This window comes from Hemicordylus capensis, chromosome 5 (genome assembly GCF_027244095.1).
Source record: "Hemicordylus capensis ecotype Gifberg chromosome 5, rHemCap1.1.pri, whole genome shotgun sequence".
NCBI classification, from domain to species: domain Eukaryota; kingdom Metazoa; phylum Chordata; class Lepidosauria; order Squamata; family Cordylidae; genus Hemicordylus; species Hemicordylus capensis.
In genome coordinates, this window is record NC_069661.1 from 226,751,279 (window position 1) to 226,769,245 (window position 17,967).

Genomic DNA, 17,967 nt, shown 5'->3' on the forward strand with positions numbered 1-17,967 from the left:
TTAAAGGAAGGTGGTAATTAGGTCATTTGTTTACAATGGAAACTGAGAACATGGGGTGGGGGGGTCATATAACTGGGTCTGGGGCAGAGAGCAGCTTTTTTAAAGCATCCCAGTAACTTGGGAATTAAGTATTACAGATCTAGCACTGAATTCCTCAACCTCATGGAGTCTCCATTCAGTTTCCCGACGTAACAAATTCTGTTTTTGTGGAAGGAACTGAAAATTCATGGCATGTAGTAACCCTATTTAGGTTATTTGTACGTTGCTTTTTTTTCGGCATGAAGACTCTGTTTTAAAAACTATTGCATGTGCGTTTCCTCTGGAGCTCAGCTTCCAGTTTCTGGGGTTTTCTTGAACCCTTTTCTCCCCGTGAAATTATCGCCTACCTGAACACCGGTCGACAGCTCCGATTAGCATTATGAGTCTTCAGACAAACCACGACGCATTCCCCAGCACTAGCCGCCACGCCACCAATCGTAACATTCTTATGAAGCTTGTATATTTCACAGCGGCTATTCCAAAGTTCAACACACTCACCCACAACACTCATTTCAATGGTTGAAATGATACTGAGAAGGAAGGAACTGATCGTCAATTTAATTTGACATTCTACCTTTCCACCGAGGAGCCCCCAGACTTTAACAACAATAGAAAACAAACAATGAAAACCGATAAAAAAACTATTAAAATGATAAACAATATATTTATAGTTTCACTTCCTGTGTTCTCGTTCTCTCTCTCTCTCTCTCTCTCTCACACACACACACACACACAATCTTTCTAGCTGAAACCAGTTTTCATTTATACATTACAAAATGTCATCGATTCTCACGACTTCTACTTTGGATGTTCTAAAGCGAGTAACAAAGTTTCTCTTTATTTATTTATTGTTAAATTTCTATACCACCTTTCATTAAAACAATATCAAGGAGGTTCACACAAAAGTTAAAATAAGACTATAAAAATTACACAACTTTAATTCATAAATTAGATCTCTGATAGAATCATCAGAATATCTGTACGAGGAAACAAACAAGATCCAAAAGCCACATCATACCTTAATGCCTTTCTGAGGACCAAAACAAAACGACACAATTATTAAAATTAACATTAAGCAATTTTAAAAGACTGAATATTTGTAAGGAATTTGGCCGAACAAACTAATTAAAAAAAAAACCAGATCTAACTGGTCAAGCAAAGTATCACGCTGAATTTTATCAATGTGACCTGAATCTGGATTAAGGAGACAGGAAAGATTGATAATGGAGTTTCAGCACTTTGGACAGCAACTACTATTAGGGACCAAGGGCGTCTGAAAAACGCCTTTTAGGATGAAGGTGGAGTTAAGGCATTCCTATTGGGCTCTCCTGAGTAGGGTGTTGGCCACATGGGCGGCGCGGGGGGGTAGGGGGGTAGGGTTAAGGAGGTACCCCCAAAAAAACAAGTAGCTCGCTTCTTCTGCCGCACCCTATGCTGAGGGAGACGAGTCATTATGGAAAGAAAAAGCACTTATCACATAGATTGCTTTACCTTGTCTATCTATGTACAATGGCTGATGAGGAAAATTACTCGAAGGAATCTCATGCCTAAGTTGCCCTTTGGATTTCAATGGGACTACTCTGAGTAGTTGTCCCCATCATGCCAGCTAATATATAAATCTATTTATTTCTATATAATACATAAAGAATCAATGCATATCGAGAACAGATTGGAAACCGGTTTAAGGTGGGAGTATTTCTCCTGTTTAAGATGGAAACAGACTGCAAGAAAAAATAAATATTTCATACTAAGTGCTCCGGTCTTACACAGGAAAAGTTTAACATGTGGGACAAACACCGATGCTGCCCCCGAAATGCAGGTTGCATTTCAGTGCCCCCCGTACTTTCCCCCCTGATGCTTGCCCCCGTTTTAATGATTTGTTAGCGGTCTTGTTTGAGGAAAAGTTGGCATACAGCTCGTAGCTAGCTAACTAGATACACATCTGTGCAAGGGGACACACACGGACGATGTGAATGCTAGTTGACCTCTAGACTAAAATACACGTGACGACCTCCTATTCTTCCAATCATTTCATGTAGTTTTAATTTTTTGTAATAGATTAATTTCTCACCCTCTGCTTTTTGCCATAGATTGCCAGGACAGACGACATAATAAATCTGAACAATTTTTGTGTATGTATATATATATACACACACATCTCAGCGTGTGTGTGTGTGTATATATACACACACACACACACACACACACACACACACACACACACGCATGCATCTCAGCAAATTAAAATGGATGGGTATTCAGAGCAACAAAAACTATAAAAGCAACGCCTGAAAAGAATGTGAACAAATTAGTAGACACAATTAAAATATCAATAATGTTACGTTACCTGCATTTTTCGGAAGGAAACAAATTGGAAGTTTCCATGATCCCCCGTTGATCTTGACCCCTGATTTATTGTTAGCCGTCTTATTTGGGGAAAGGCAGCACTAAAAGTTTTCACTAAAAGAATCATGAATGAATCCTGATGGGGGGAGTAGGGCAGAAAGGCCGCTGAAGCAATTAATCACTGAAATAATGAGTATTTTACGTTTTTGAAAATACTATATGGAATCTTTATTAAAAAAAAAAAAAAAAACATTAAGCAACACAGGAGCAGGAATGGATATCCAGCCATGGGAGAAGTTTCAAAGCTTTCTAAGACCTAATCCATTAGAATTTTCTCAGAGGTGTTTTATAACTGTTTCCCTCCATAACAAACGCAAAGTAATCGTATGCAGATTTAACTAAGTGTTTATCCAGAAACATCTCCATTTTCTCCTTCTCCTTTGCCTCACTTTTCTTTTCTGACTCCACCCGCCGCCCCCCACTCTTTATACCCACTGGGACAAACTTCTCAACAATAAAACTTCAAAGATTACTAGACAGAATACAACACGTGAGAACACGGTCATTGAATCTGTGAGTAACTGTAAAACAAGCGTCCACCCGGCAACAAAGTGTCATTGTCACACCACGTGGACTTGGTTCCTGGAAGTTCTGAAACTTCCCTACAGTTGGAAATCCATCCACGCTCCCATTTTTGTAGTATTGCTCCAAGTAGGAGAAGGAGAGAGAGAGAGAGAGAGAGAGAGAGAAATTATTTCGGAGAGCCATTATTTCAGCGATCTTCCCTCCGCAGCCCCTTCCATCCCAAGTACAATAATACTAGCAGTAAAGAACCCACTGTAGCCCACTGGGACAACATAACCAGGTGGTTTCTGAGAAGATGATTTGGGTAATGGAAGGACTGTTACACAATTTAAAAATACAGTTGATGATGGGGCGGGTGAGAGTTGTAGTGGAAGCAAATGATAGGTGGGTACCTTGCGTATGTGTCTAAGACAGGGGTGCAACTATAATTGTGTCCACGATCATAGCTATTGTGCAGAGGCGCCGTTTTATTTATTTATTTATTTATTTGCTTGCTTGCTTGCTTGCTTGCAGCCCTTCCAAAATGGCTCAGGGCGGTTCACAGCATGATAAAAACAATTAAAACAAATTAACAATTAAAATCAAACTATTAAAACACAATAAAACCAATAAAGCAGCCCAAATCCCTGAAAATCAGGGCAACAATTTAAAACAATTTAAAACAGTTACTAGTAAGGCTTTCACTCAGAAGTACGCACAACGTGACACTCCTGCGTTAAACAGATGCTGTTGGTTTCTTTTTAATCCACGTGCCAGCCAAATGTCCAGGCATAAAAAGATATTTCCTAATCCCACGGCTGTTTCTGACTAAATAGTTGATAGCGTTCGATATCAGACAAAGTTGAGCATGGCTGAAAGATGGTATAATTATATGTGAAGGGAGTACTGTAGTAGAGAAGTCAAGGAGTGTGTTTTTAGGCAAGCTTCTGAAAAATTAGGCAGCAGTCTCCTACGCAAACGAATGATAGTAAAGTTCAATCCACATTGATTTAAACCGGTCATTTATTTTAGCCATTACTGAAGTGTCATTTTCCGTAAACGAGTTTAAAAACCGCGGTCCCTTTTTGATTGCAGTAATATTACAGGGACTCATATCCAGCAACCTCAACGCGATAGCTTTTCTCAAAGAGATTCATTGAGGAAGGGGAGGTTTTATACAACCACAAACCTGCCAGCATGTTGGCAGGCATGCAAGCCACCTCAAAGGAACCCACCCCAAAGCCATTTAAACTATCAGGCGTGATCCAGCAGGTGATCCAGCTCAAGAGCCCGGGAGAACCGGTTGCAGTCTAATCCTACCTCTATCACATTTGAGGTATGTATCCTTGGATAGCTTTTTCTCTGCCCATAAGGGGACTCTAGTACCGGCAACACACCTTGCAAAACATTTTTACAAAGTTATTTACAGTTTTGTTCCTCCCTGGGATATCTCCAAGCTCAGGGGCGTTATACATGGTCTCCCGCCCCGTGTACATTTTGTCCTCACAGAAAAGAAAAGGAAAAAAAAGAAAAGAAAAGTTAGTCTGAAAGAGAAAGCGTGCGCTCCTGGCCCCAAAGCATGATCATCCACCTGGGTGGGGGCTTGAACCCAAGTCTCCCTGCCAACAACACTCTGGTCGCCACACCACAACGGGGTCCCAGTTTCATCTCTGGAATGTGATGTATTTTTACGTACGAAGCCACCTCGGTATGATTGATTGACTGATCATTTTTCTGACAGCAGGGAGCCAAATGGAAGAAAGAAAGGGGAGCTGGAGCTGTTTCCGAGCTGGAGCATCCGGCTAAGGGAGTTGCTTCCATCTCGCAGGGTGAGATAGACGACCGTAGCAGGAGGGAGGTCTCCTCCTCCTCCTTACTATCCCGAAAGGCTCCCTCCGAGCTCTCTTCCTCCCCACCCCGATGACATCATCGTCATCATCCCAGGTGCTGGAGGAGGCGCGCCCATCCCCGCCCAGTCCCTGCCACATTAGAGTCCCCGCCCCGCCCCGCCTACCTAAACACAGCTCCCTAGGCAGAAGGAGCTGGGTGCAGCAGCCGCATCGGCGCGCTCTCCTACGGGCCGGAGCAGGGGGAGCCTCTCTGTTTTCTTCGAGGGCCACCTTGTCAGTCATTCAGGGACTGCCTGGCCTTGCCGGGCTGGACGGGCTGCGCCTACAGGACAAGGAGCCGTGGTGGGGAGGAGGAACAGGCAGGGATGGAGTCGTCCAAGAAGCAAGAGCCGCCCCTGGCCCGGGAAGGAGAGGCCGAAAGAGCCACGCTGAGCCTCACTCTCGCCCTCCGCAACGGAAGAAAGGCTGGCATCTCCAGGACAGCCAAAGTGTTTGAGGTACACGCCCTGGCTATGCATGTCGACGCCTTTTCAGGGCCCTTGCCCACGCTGCCCGCCAACCGGGGCATGCTGCCCGCCAACCGGGGTTTGCCATCGACTGTATCCTGTTTCACCCTTGAGTTCCCCGCTGTTGGATTACAACTCCCATCATCCCCCTTGGCTTCTGTGGCTGGAGACGATGGGACTTGTAGTACAACAACATCTGGGGACCCAAGTCTGAGAACCCTATTTAAAGAGGAGGAGCATAATAAGAGGTGATGATGCATGAGGTGGAGAATTATGTCAGAAGTAACACAGAATTGCTTTATGGAATTCATGGTCAGTTAGCATTGCTCTGCTTTTGGAGCTTATCTGGAGCAATTGGACCTTCTCGGAAACTTTTTACTACAATAAGTATCCACCAAGATAATGTTACATTTTCATGGCATCTACCTGCTAGTTCTACTCTCTTAGCCCAGAAAGCAATGTCTCTAGACCCCTCGCCCTTGCTAGATTCAGTTGTCCTGGATTCAATATTCTGTACATTGGTAATGTCCTCACAGCCTGTGAGTAGCTTATTAGACTGCTATTATTAGATTGCCAATAATGAAATTGTTGACAGTCTAATTGTCAACAATTTCATTATTGGCAATCTAATAATCTACTCACAGGTTGTGAGGACATTACCAATGTACAGAATATTGAATCCAGGACAATTGAATCTAGCAATGTACAGACTGTTGTACATCTCCTAGGTGAGCAAATGGTGGTTTCAGATAAAAGCTGAAGGGAAAGAATAGCCATAGTAGGAGATTAATTGTTTCTCCTGCAGCCATGATGCTCCATGCACGCAAAACAAAAACGACCCATTACATATAATGAACTGTGTCTTGTAAGTTCTTCCATATTTGGGAAAGTGTTTGCAATGAAAGACTACCTAGTTGTTATAAAGGGTTGCCAACCTTTCAGCTGCAGTGGCCCAGGAGGGAAGCAGCTTGCCTGGGGAGCAAGAGGCTGTTAGTTCGAATCCCCACCAGTGTGCTTCCCAAACTGTGCCTAGTAAACATATATTTGTAGTCACCTATATCGGGCAGCAGCGATATAGGAAGGTGCTGGAGGCAGATGCTCACTTCAGTGACAATGGCAAAGGGATCATCTCATACTGTGCAGGAGGAAGGCAATGGTAAACCACTCCTGTATTCTACCAAGAAAACCACCAGTCTCTGTGGTCAACAGGAGTCGACACTGACTCCAGCACTGTCTTTCTTTAAGGTTTCAGTGGGCACTGGGCACTGATGCAAATCTGCAATTTCATGTGCGGTCATTAGAACATGATAAAGTTAATCTCCATGCTTTACCTGTTGATTTCTGCACACCAAGCTGCTATTAAAAGAACAGGAACTGGTCAAGCCACTTCCTTTCTGGTAAGTGGACAACTCTAACACAGTGTGTGTTTCAGATCACACACCTGGAAGATGGCCTTAATGTTATTATGTTACACTTAAAAGAAAATGAAATAAATCAGTTAGCTGATTATTGGGGAAATTTGATCACTTTTTACAACTGAACTGTACCTCTGGTTAAAATGGATAATTAAAATTGACCTCACATATTCCATTCTACAAGGCCTTCATTGCAAAATGTATTTTCAAAATATTGATTTCAATTCTTTTTTCACTTTTTAGAAGGGAGCCAAATTATATATATTTAGCAACTGACATGTTTAAAACATTGACAGGAGAAATAATATTCAGTAGATAAAATAATTCTTCTTTAAATGAAAATTCCCAAAAGGTTTGACCAAAATGGACATTTTGTATATCGAATGGAAGGGTTTTTTTTTTTTAAGTGAAGATCAGCACTCATCACTCATAACATTTCTTAGCAGCATTTATTGCTTCTGAGTTTTTGACATAGGGCTACTAATATATGAGTCTTAGTATTAATAGCTCTGAATATATTGCTAAGAGTCTCTTAGCTGAAAAGTGGCTGACTCCAGATTCTGTATGATTATTAATCAGTGTGTGTGTGCGTGTGGTATAAGAACAGCTCTGCTGGATCAGGCCCACGGCCCATCCAGTCCAGCATCCTGTTTCACACTGGCCCACCAGATGCTGCTGGAAGTCCACAGGCAGAGTTGAGGGCATGACCCCTATCCTGCTGTTACTCCCCTGCAATTGGTACTCAGAGGCATCCTGCCTTCAGGCTGGAGGTGGCAGCTGTGTGTGTGGTGGGGGGGGTGATTTGCATTGTTGTGCAATTGTTTTACTTTCTTTTTATTTTGTTTACTGCTACTGGAAACTGCTCTGGGCTGCACATTCTGAAAAATGATATATAATTTAAGAGATGGTATATTAAATTAAGGGTATTTAAGAGAACATCTTATTTGTTATGAACCCCTCCGCCTATTAAGGTCTTCAGGGGAAGTTTGTCTGAGGGTGCCGCCAGCTCCTCTGGTAGCGACTCAAAGGAGAGCCTTCTCTCTAGTTGCCCCAGGGCTGTGGAACTCACGTCCTGCTGAGATTAGAGCTGCTCCATCCCTGTTGGCTTTTAGGGGAAAAATGAAGACACATCTCTTTAGCCAAGCTTTTTAGTTAGTTGGTGTCTTTATGGATATTTTAATTTCATTTTTAATATGTTTTAATTGTTTTAAAACTTCTTTTTTGTTGTTGTTGTTTTGCTGTAAACCCCCTAGAGACTTTGGTAGTGGGTGGCACACAAATATATTAAACAAACAAGCAAACAAATGCAAATATACATATGTATAGCTTGCCTTTTACAGATGTTTGAAGCTAAAATCCATCACTTTGAAACTAGATCAGCTACAATATCCAAGAACGTTGCTGATGACCTCGAACTTTTTGTGAGATGTGATGTTTTAGGCTGTGAGGTCAGCAGCCTTGTCAGTTCCTTAAAGAGTGTGGCGGAGGACGTGAAAACAAACCGGGAAGAAAGAGGTATGCAAATCAGTAGAGTTTCTGCTTAACTTTTTCAAAGAGACGTGCACAGGTGTCTCTATAAAGTGCCACATTATTAATCGGGACAGAGGGACTGACCCTAGGCTAAATAGCACCCTGGACCAAAAATGCCTTCTCTGCCACCTCCTGCATGGTTAGTTTATTAGTGTTGCCAAGCTGTGTGGCTTGTTGAACCTAAGCTTGGTGCCCCCTTCAACTAGGTACCCTGGCGACTGCCCGGCACACCCACCCCTAAGGCCAGCACTGATCAGGGATTACTAAACTGTGATACGCAAAACAATCAAGTCAGTGTGACAGGATTTATACTAGTTTGATTTTACTGGCCAGGATCAAAGGAATGTGTGCATGAAGAGTCCCTACCTTTCAGGAACAGCCCACTTTCAGTCTTCCCTGAATTTTTGGAACTGTGCAGAGTACCAGGAGATGGGGCCTTTGCTCAGTGACAGAGAATCTGCTTGCATGCAGAAGGTCTCCAGTTCAGTCCCTGGCAGCTCCAGGTAGGGCTTGGAAATACTCCTACTTGAACCTTGGAAGGCTGCTGCCAGTCAGTGTAGTCAATACTGAGCTAGAGGGACCAATGGTCTGACTCAGTATGAGGCAGTTTCCTATGTTCCTAACATCCAAAGACACAAGGAGCTGCCATGAGAAGGAGAAGCCCAGGCTCGGACTGGCCCACTGGGCAGTAAGGCAAATTCCCGGTGCGCCCCTCACCTGTTCGCCCTGCTGCCGTCTGAGTGTGAGCACCCCACCCTCAGCCAGAGCCCCCTCCCACCTCCATGGCCACCAGCACTTGCCTCTCTCTTGCAGGGCAGCCACCAAACCACTCTACCCCTCCTTGTGTACACACCCAGCCCTTGCTGGATTTTGATCAACAGCTCCATGTTCTTGTTTTCATGTTGTTGTTTTTAAAATAAATTATTTACATGAATAAGAGTTACATGAATGAGTTATGTGAATGGGAAAGTAATTTTAGCTTCATGTTCTCATTTCAAGCTTGAGGTCAAGGGCGGATTAAGCTTTTTGCTGCCCATAGGCAAAAAGGCTTTTGCCGCCCTTTTACCTTAAACAAAAAAGGCTTGCCTTTTTTTTTAATAAGGTAAAAGGGGGGAATTTCTCCTTACCCACTCCACCCTTGCTGCAGCTGCCATTGCGCATAGAGAGGGGTGGCAAAATTTGAGGAGGGGCAACATTTGCTGCTCCTCAAATTTTGCCACCATAGGAAAATTCCTACTTTGCCTCTCCGTTAATCCACCACTGCTTGAGGTATTCACACACATACAAAATCTTAGGAATGTTATTCTTTTGTTAGATTTACTGAAATTTACTCAGCTCCGTTGAGTGCTCTGTGCTAAGTGCTCTGCCATAATGAGATTTTAATACGGGTTTTAGATACAGGATTTTTGCATATGAAACTAGGTTTCTCAAAATGAAAATCCATCAACACTGCAAAATGCCACATTTTAGGCTTTGAATGCTACATTTTGTTGTTGTTGTATTTATATCCCACTCTTCCTCCAAGGAGCCCAGAGCAGTGTACTACATACTTGAGTTTCTCCTCACAACAACCCTGTGAAGTAGGTTAGGCTGAGAGAGAAGTGACTGGCCCAGAGTCACCCAGCTAGTATCATGGCTGAATGGGGATTTGAACTCGGGTCTCACCAGTCCTAGTCCAGCACTCTAACCACAGCAAAACTGGAACATTTGCAGGGTCTTTTTTATGTATATTTATACACCAAAAGCTAAAACCCACCTGCAAATTAGAAAAATTGTCTGAAAACAAACATTTAAGCATGTAAACTGGAATTTAGCCTTTATGGCAAATGTCTGAGTGTCACTGTAGTGCACCCTATAGCACATGGAAAGCTCTGCCTGGCTCCCCTCCACCCATGCCTTGGTATGGTTTGGCCTTTACTCACAACCAGGAGCTTTTTCAGATGGCGACTATACCACAACTTTACTTTGGGAGGGTGTGTGTTCATACATATATCAGCCAGAGTTACCCTGAAATCTGTGCGGTATTTCAGAGAGCACTTCACACATGATTTGGGTTTTCCTCTGCATATTGGAGCCTAGCCCAATTTATGGCCACGGTAAAAAAAAATATTTCTGCACCGGAGTGTCTGTTATGCCCCAAACTTGCAGTAAAGCCTCATGGTTAACCCATGGTGAAGCCTGCTGTCTCAGAAGCCTCCATCTGGAGTGACACATAGCACTGGAGATGCAGGCAGGAAAGCAATTTTTAACTGTGCCACAGAAGGACCTGTGAGCCCTCCTTATTTTGTCCAGATGTGCCATAAACTTCCACTTCTTGGGGCATCCATGCTTCAGCTGGCCACCCATGCACTAGCTCAGAGATTCTCAATGTTGGGTCCCCAGATGTTATTGGACTTCAACTTCCATAATCCCCAACCAAAGGCCACTAGGGTTGGATGATGATGATGATGATGATGATAATAATAATAATAATAATAATTCGATTTCTATACCGCCCTTCCAAAAATGGCTCAGGGCAGTTTACAAAGAGAAATAACAAATAAGATGGCTCCCTGTCCCCAAAGGGCTCACATTCTAAAAAGAAACATAAGACACACACCAGCAACAGTCACTGGAAGTACTGTGCTGGGGGTGGATAGGGCCAGTTACTCTCCCCCTGCTAAATAAAGAGAATCACCATGGTAAAATATGAAGTCCAAAAACACCTGGGGACCCAACTTTGAGAACCCCTGCACTAGCTCAGTCTGATCTAGAGAAGACAACTAGAATGCAGAAGCAGTGGGCTGTAGACAGACTGTCTGTACCAATTGTACTTTGGAGTATGGAGGGCTTAGATTATCTATCTGCCCCACCTGCAATGGAAGTGCATGAGTGAGAAGAGCACTGCTAACTAAGATTGTCTGGAGACATGGAGTTAAAGTCCAAAGTAAAGCAGTTTATTTAGAAAATATAACAGATGGATAGAGAGCCTACATGCCTAGCTTCTGCTACATGAGGAGGGGTGGTGGAGGAAGAAGACGGAGATCTGTCTCAAGTGAGAAAATGAAACCTGAGACTATGTGTCTATCAAAGGGGAATCAGGACAGAGACAGAGGGTTTTCAGAGAGGATTCCCATACTATTTTATTTACTTTTTCTATGTAAACTGTTTTGAAAACCTGTTGAAAAGCAGTATATAAATAGTAGTAATAGCAGCAGCAGTATCTCTACCCTTAATGCCCCTAGTGATCAATGGGGTTGCCGGTGCTAAGAGTTGATGCCTTCAGGAACACCATCTCCAATTAGAATTAGAACTGAACCGCCAGTATGCAAACCAGTTTGTTAGAACTGGCCAATTGTTTGGTTGTTTGTTAGAACTGGCCAGTAAGGATTCATTACAAGCAAAAGAGGATCCCTAACAACTAAAAGGGGGTTGAAAGGGTGGGTAGCGTGGCAGTGGCAGCTTCTTGGTGGTGGTGGCAGGGTGGCGGTGGCTCCTCTAGGCCCCACCGGCGCTCCCCACAACAGCGCATGCACAGTTGCCATCTGTGTGACCTAAGCACATGTGCGGACGCCATTTGCATCAACACACAAATTTGTGTAGTGACGCAAATGGTCTCTGCCCATGCATGGAGGTCATACAAATGGCCTCCATGCAAGTGTGGAGGCCAGAACTGGCCCCCTGCTGACTCACACTGATGGAGAGAGCACCAGTGGGGCTTAGAGGAGCTACCAGCCAGCCACCCCCGCTGAGCAGCTAGCCTCTTGCCTGCACCCCGCCCACCCTTTCAACCCCCTTATAGTTGTTAGAGATCCCCCCTGTGCTTATAAAGAGCAATCCTTACCAGATTCTCCATTACAAGCATCTCAAATTGGGTCAAACCATTCTGATCTGAACTGGGCCTGGTTCAGTTTGAACTTAGACTGGCCCCCTTTGTTGGGGGCTAGTCCGGTTCGAGCTCAAACCAGGCTTGATTCGAACCAGTTCTGCACACACTTATCATATGCTACCTCTACCCAACAAGGAGAATAAAACATGCATACATCCAGGATGAGGCACGAAGCATTTCTCTGCAGCCAGGCCAGCAGGTGGATGTCTTTTGCTGTTCCTGCAGTTCTCTGTATCGAGACCTATGGCTGCCATTCAGGGAGAAAATTTACAAGTGTGTACAAAAATGGACAAATTACTCCAAGGAATAGCAAAAATACATGCTTCTATAAGCAAAGCTGTTTTGGTATATGGTTCATTTGTTTCTGCAAATCATAAACCTAACCGTTGTGCTGTCATATAATAGAACTGAAAGCCTCATTCCAGAATTCCATTTGCATTATGCAGAGATAGTTCTGATCTCTGCATAATGCAAATACAACTCTGGATTGTCTCCATTGTCAGGTTCCTGTATGGTGGGCTATTAGTAGAGGCTTTAAATTCTATTTTATGACAGCACAACAGTTAGGTTCTATTTTGTAAGCTCCTGGAGCTTTAAAACATGACTTTATATTAATGACCTCATACAGAAATGAGGAAGTCTGGCCTTGAAGAAAATTGCATTATATAAAATCCCATTTATATTTTTCATCCTTCAGTGCCTCTGCAAGAACTACATAACTCTAAGTCAGCCTTCCCCAACCTGCAGCCCTCCAGATGTTGCTGAACTACAATTCCCATCATCCCAGCCACAATAAGTTGTAGCTGGGGGTGATGGGAATTGTAGTTTGGCAACATCTGGAGGGCCGCAAGTTGAGGAAGCCTGCTCTAGGTCATAGGGACATAGGAGGATGTTGTCTTATACTGAATCAGACCATTGGTCCATTTAGCTCAGTATTGCTGGCTCTGACCGGCAGCAGCTTCTCCAGGGTTCCAGGCAGGAATCTTTTCCAGCCCTACCTGGAGATGCCAGGGACTGAGTGTAGCACTTCTACAAGCAAAGCAAATGTGCTGCCACTGGGCTAGGATCCCATCTTCACCATTTGAATGATAACAATGCACACGGATCCCTGCTCTTGTGCAACCCCCACTGAACAGGTAAATGCCATTTACTCACAGTCTGCCATTTACACCCTTGCCAACAGCCCCATGGTTCCCGAAGAAAATGCGTGAGCTTGATAACTGCCATCACCTGATCCCCAAATATGACCCTGATTTGGATCATGAGCACCCGGTAAGTGATGAGAGTACCTTCCAAATTATTTAAGCCTGAAATGAAGTTCCTATCAAGTACCACACAAATAGGCTGCCTTCAGACGTACCTTGTAACTGTGGGTCCCCTGACACACTTCCCAATGATAATCTTCAGTCTGGGAGGAAGCAAAGGGGGCGGAACTGGCTGTGTGGGCTTTCTCCGACCCTAGAAGGTCAGCCAATAAAACTGAAGCTGCAGGAGGAGCTTCCTCCTTTAACACTGGTTTGGTGATTTGTCCAATCCAGATGACACAATGGAGCCTCCGGACCCTTGGTTAGGTGAGTGTAACTTAATTGCAAGTGAGGTTTCAATCGGAGGTTGCAGGGAGGAATTGGAACTGTGGCTGGATCCTGGGTCCACAGTTCCAATTATTCAGACATCACAAAGGGCCAATCTAAGGTGACTTTGCCTCAGGTTTCCTGTGACATCTGAAGGCGACCGGATGTTATCTATAATTTAAAGCTTTCTTTTATTCCATGAGTTTGTGATCCAGTTGAACACAGTTGTTAATTTCATTTATCCTTTTGTACTAAGTCTTCTTCCATTGCCTTCCTCACCATTCAAATGTAGATTGCAAGTTCCTCAGGGCAGATACTTTTTTTTTTTTTGGCTTATATTTAGTCTACAAAGCAGAGTACTTTACAAAGTATAAATTACACACACTACACTTGATCTTAGCCATTCGGCCGAGAAGTGAGAGCTGTCCACTTCAGGAGCGGAGTGTGGCCAGAAGGGGGCCACCTCTTGCCCGTAGCGCACCACACGTTCATGGGGAACCTGGTGACAAATCATTTGTAGATGGCCTGATTCTGGGTCAGAGTATAAATTCATGAATGAATTGATGATGATGACGACAATAATGATATTATGACAAGGCAGCAAAATGGAAACTTAAACAACTTCACTTGCTCACTGACTTTTGGCATTTTCAACTGGTATTGAGAAAACCAGTGAGATAATAATACATTCAATGGACTTTTCCATTAAAATCACATTGCAAAGATTTTTTTAATCACATAATAAATTCCATTCCAAACCATTACAAAAATCACTCCTCCGCAAATTAATTAACATTTTAGAGTACAGTTGTTGTTTTTCAAAATTCAATTTCTCATTTTCACAATTGCACTCATATGCTGAGGAACTTGCATCGGATTTTTTTTTGGCTTTGCCACATGTGGTGTTTAAGTACAGCCTTCTTCCCTTCCTTTTCATTTATTTAGGGATACTCTGATCTGGAATACAGGAAGCGGAGGACCTTTATTGCTGACTTGGCTTTTAACTTCAGACAGTAAGTACATCATAATTTTAAAAAACAACAACAAAGAACCCACCACAAAACAAAACAAAAGCCTAAGGTTTTCACATGTTGCGAGCTTGTGGTGGAATTAGTACAGTGCCAATAAGCCAAAAGTGTGTGGAGGGAGGAGAAAGGGAGGACCAAGGTGCTATAAAAATATTTGCAAACTTATTTACTCACATGAAAATTCATTTATTTGAAAATCTTACCTTATTTTGAGCTGAAAAAGCTCTTTCCCAGAGGCAAAACATGGTTGTGTTCGTATTCTTCTAAAACACTATATCTTTCTTTCTTTAGAAGTAACATATTGTTTGAAAATTCTAACTCAACATTTTTTGTCTCCAAGCTTTCTCATGCAAATAGATTTTAATATGAATGAATAAAAGTTGGTATTTTCAAATTTTTTATTATTGTTTTAGACTTTATTTTAATGCTGACTGTTTTCCTCTTATTTATTCATTGTTAGATTTTTATACCGCCTTTCATTAAAACAATCTCAAAGCAGTTTACAAAACATTTAACACAATATAAAACTATAAAACAGTTACACAATAAAAATATTAAATTGGAATATAAAAAATAAAAATCTAATTAAAAGTTTCAAAAAACATATACTAAAAAACCATAAAATATGGAGGAGCAGCAGCAACAAAAATGACACTCATATAAAAGCTTGGGTAAAAAGCCAAGATTTCACTTGGTTTCTAAAAACTGTGATGGAGGCTGAGGAGCAGATGCCAACTGGGAGAGCATTCCAAAGTCTGGGGCCAATAACTGAGTATGACAGCCAAGCCTCCCTCATTGTTGGCACATGGAGCATAGCCCCTTCCAACGACCCTGTCGGGTGGGTAGAAACCCTTGGGAGCAGGCAGTCCCTCAGATATCCAGTGCCTAAACTGTTAAGGTTTGATTATAAACTGTCCTGAGGGCATTCATCAGTTGGGTGGTATACACATTGAATGAATGAATGAATGAATTTTATATTATGTTCATTGCACCTTGGGAACCTCCCCACCCCCCTGCTTTTCTTATGGTTGGATTAGAAGACATCCAAGCCCCCTTCCATCTCTAATATATAATCTCATATTCATATATTCATTTGATTCTATGAAGGTGGCTTGCAGATATAACAAACTATGTGTGTACAACTTTTGATTTTTAAAAAGGTAACAAAGCATATTAATCAATCATCTTTCTTACGGTCTAAGACCAGCATAAGATAGAGCAGTAGAGCATGATTAAAACAATTATGAAACCATGCAACTATGTTATTTTAAATTTCTATACTAATGCTATAAAGCTATGATATAATACTAAAAGACTGCTGCCCTTAAATGAGAGGGTAGCTATAAAAATTTTAAAAATTCTAAGCATATACAAAGTGGAATATATAGAATGCCAAAAATGGCTAAAATAGTGTATATAAAATAAAACATCTAACTAAAAGCATTAAACATAAACAGCAGTCTAAAACTGTGCAGAACTGATACAGGGAAAGAGCCTGGCAGTCACGACTGTTGTGGCAGATCCTACATGCTGCCACGCAGAACTTGGCAGTGTTATACATAAAGATCAGCTCTTCATCTGAGAGCAGCAACCGGGTATAGTCATGGTTGGAGCGGCCAGGGTACTTGCGAAATAGCAGAAATATAAACGTAATCCAAATGTCTCTGTCAAAGGGGCAAAAAAGGGGTACATGTTCTGTGGTTTCTACCTCTCCAATGTCACAGGGACAAAGTCTCTCTGCAATTGGGATCTTTCTGAATTTGCCTTCCAGGACTGCAGGTACATAGCCTCCATTTCAGCTATGTACTGCTTGGGTAATGGCTGGGCCAGGCTGCTCTGTTGGTTATGGCAGCCTAAACAACTAGATCCTTCCTTGGTATCTTCTTTGTGGCAGGTAAATGTACTTTAACCCCTTCTCTTTGACAGTGGGGACCCATTACCAAGAATCAAGTACACAGCCCAAGAAACAGCTACATGGTAAGTGAATCATTTTGCATGGGCTTATGATTGGCCATCGGGGCTGGCCCATCCACTAGGCAGAGCTAGCCGGTTGCCTAGGACAAGGGTCCCCAACATGTGGTGCTCCAGATGTTGCTGAATTACAACTCCCATCACCCCAGCTACAATTTGTTGTGGCTGGGGATGATGGGATTTGTAGTTCAGCACCATCTGGAATACCACAGGATGGGAATCCCTAGCCAAGGGCACCAGTTCATAGGGGGCACCTAGACTCCCTGGGTAGAAGTTGATTGGGCAGGGCCCACCTCTGGGTGGGTCTCTGGCTTGCTTTCCTCCTCCCCCTTCAGGATGAGCTGTCCTCACCCCCCTCCCCGTAGAAGCCATTTTAGTTACCTCCATGCCTGCACAGAGGCCCAAACCAGCCTGGGCTACTTAGGGGGAGGCTACTGCCCCCCTCCCCATGGCTGCCACCACGGCATCCACAGCTTGTACTTGTAAGTACATTTTTATTCCCCTCCTGCCCCCTCTATACATAGAATAGCCCCCTGCCCCACCTGTAATGGTAAAGGGGAATCCTCATAGGATTCATAGCTCCAAGCCGGCTTGGTTCAAACCAGGCCCCAGTTGGTCTGGTTCAACCCCAAACCCATCAAACCAAGCTGGGTCACACACATTGTGTCTGTACGTGGACATATGCCAGCTATCACAGTCCATGGCCATGCTTTGCTCAAGTGAGGGAAATTAATGTCAAATGAGTGCAGACCAGTCAACAGCAATACAATATTTTAAAGTCCTGCGGGACTATGGCCCTGGCATGGACACACTGGAAGGAATGGAGGAGGATAGACAGGTGATATTGAAAACAAAGAATTGTTTTATTGAGGGATAATGATGGTACCGAAAATGCAAAGAAGCTGGTTAATCGTGAGACACATTACCAGGCTACAGTAATGGGAAGGCGAAGAGGCTTGAGGATAAATGAAAGAAGAAAAGAAAAGTTGTTTGTCATAGCTACCTGCATCTAGCCAACTAGAGAGGGGATCCATCTCTTCAGTAACTCAAGCACAAGGTGAACAATGAGGCGTGCCCAAGTAGAGTGGGGCGCTGAGTCCGATGGTAGGGTGCCCACGAGCGCATGGACAGCAAGTGTGACAAGTGTGGTGAAAATGATGGCACAAAGCACACGAGCCATGCTGAGGGGGGTTCTTATAGGCAAAAACAGACCCTGAGGCATGATTAAAGAGTTGCAGGCCCTCCTTAAGGAATCTTTAGAGTTGTAGAAATTTTTACT

At 43.2% G+C, this 17,967-nt stretch overlaps 1 protein-coding gene across 1 annotated transcript in view; it reads left to right on the plus strand.

The window, feature by feature from the left end:
- The first annotated feature begins 5,164 nt into the window (after nt 1-5,164).
- Nucleotides 5,165-17,967, plus strand: part of LOC128327450 (tyrosine 3-monooxygenase-like) — a 37,128-nt gene continuing 24,325 nt past the window's right edge. The window contains exons 1-5 of the mRNA XM_053256249.1: nt 5,165-5,296; nt 8,061-8,235; nt 13,302-13,390; nt 14,635-14,702; nt 16,644-16,694. Of these exons, the coding sequence (XP_053112224.1) occupies nt 5,165-5,296; nt 8,061-8,235; nt 13,302-13,390; nt 14,635-14,702; nt 16,644-16,694 (515 nt within the window). The remainder of the gene's footprint in view (nt 5,297-8,060; nt 8,236-13,301; nt 13,391-14,634; nt 14,703-16,643; nt 16,695-17,967) is intronic.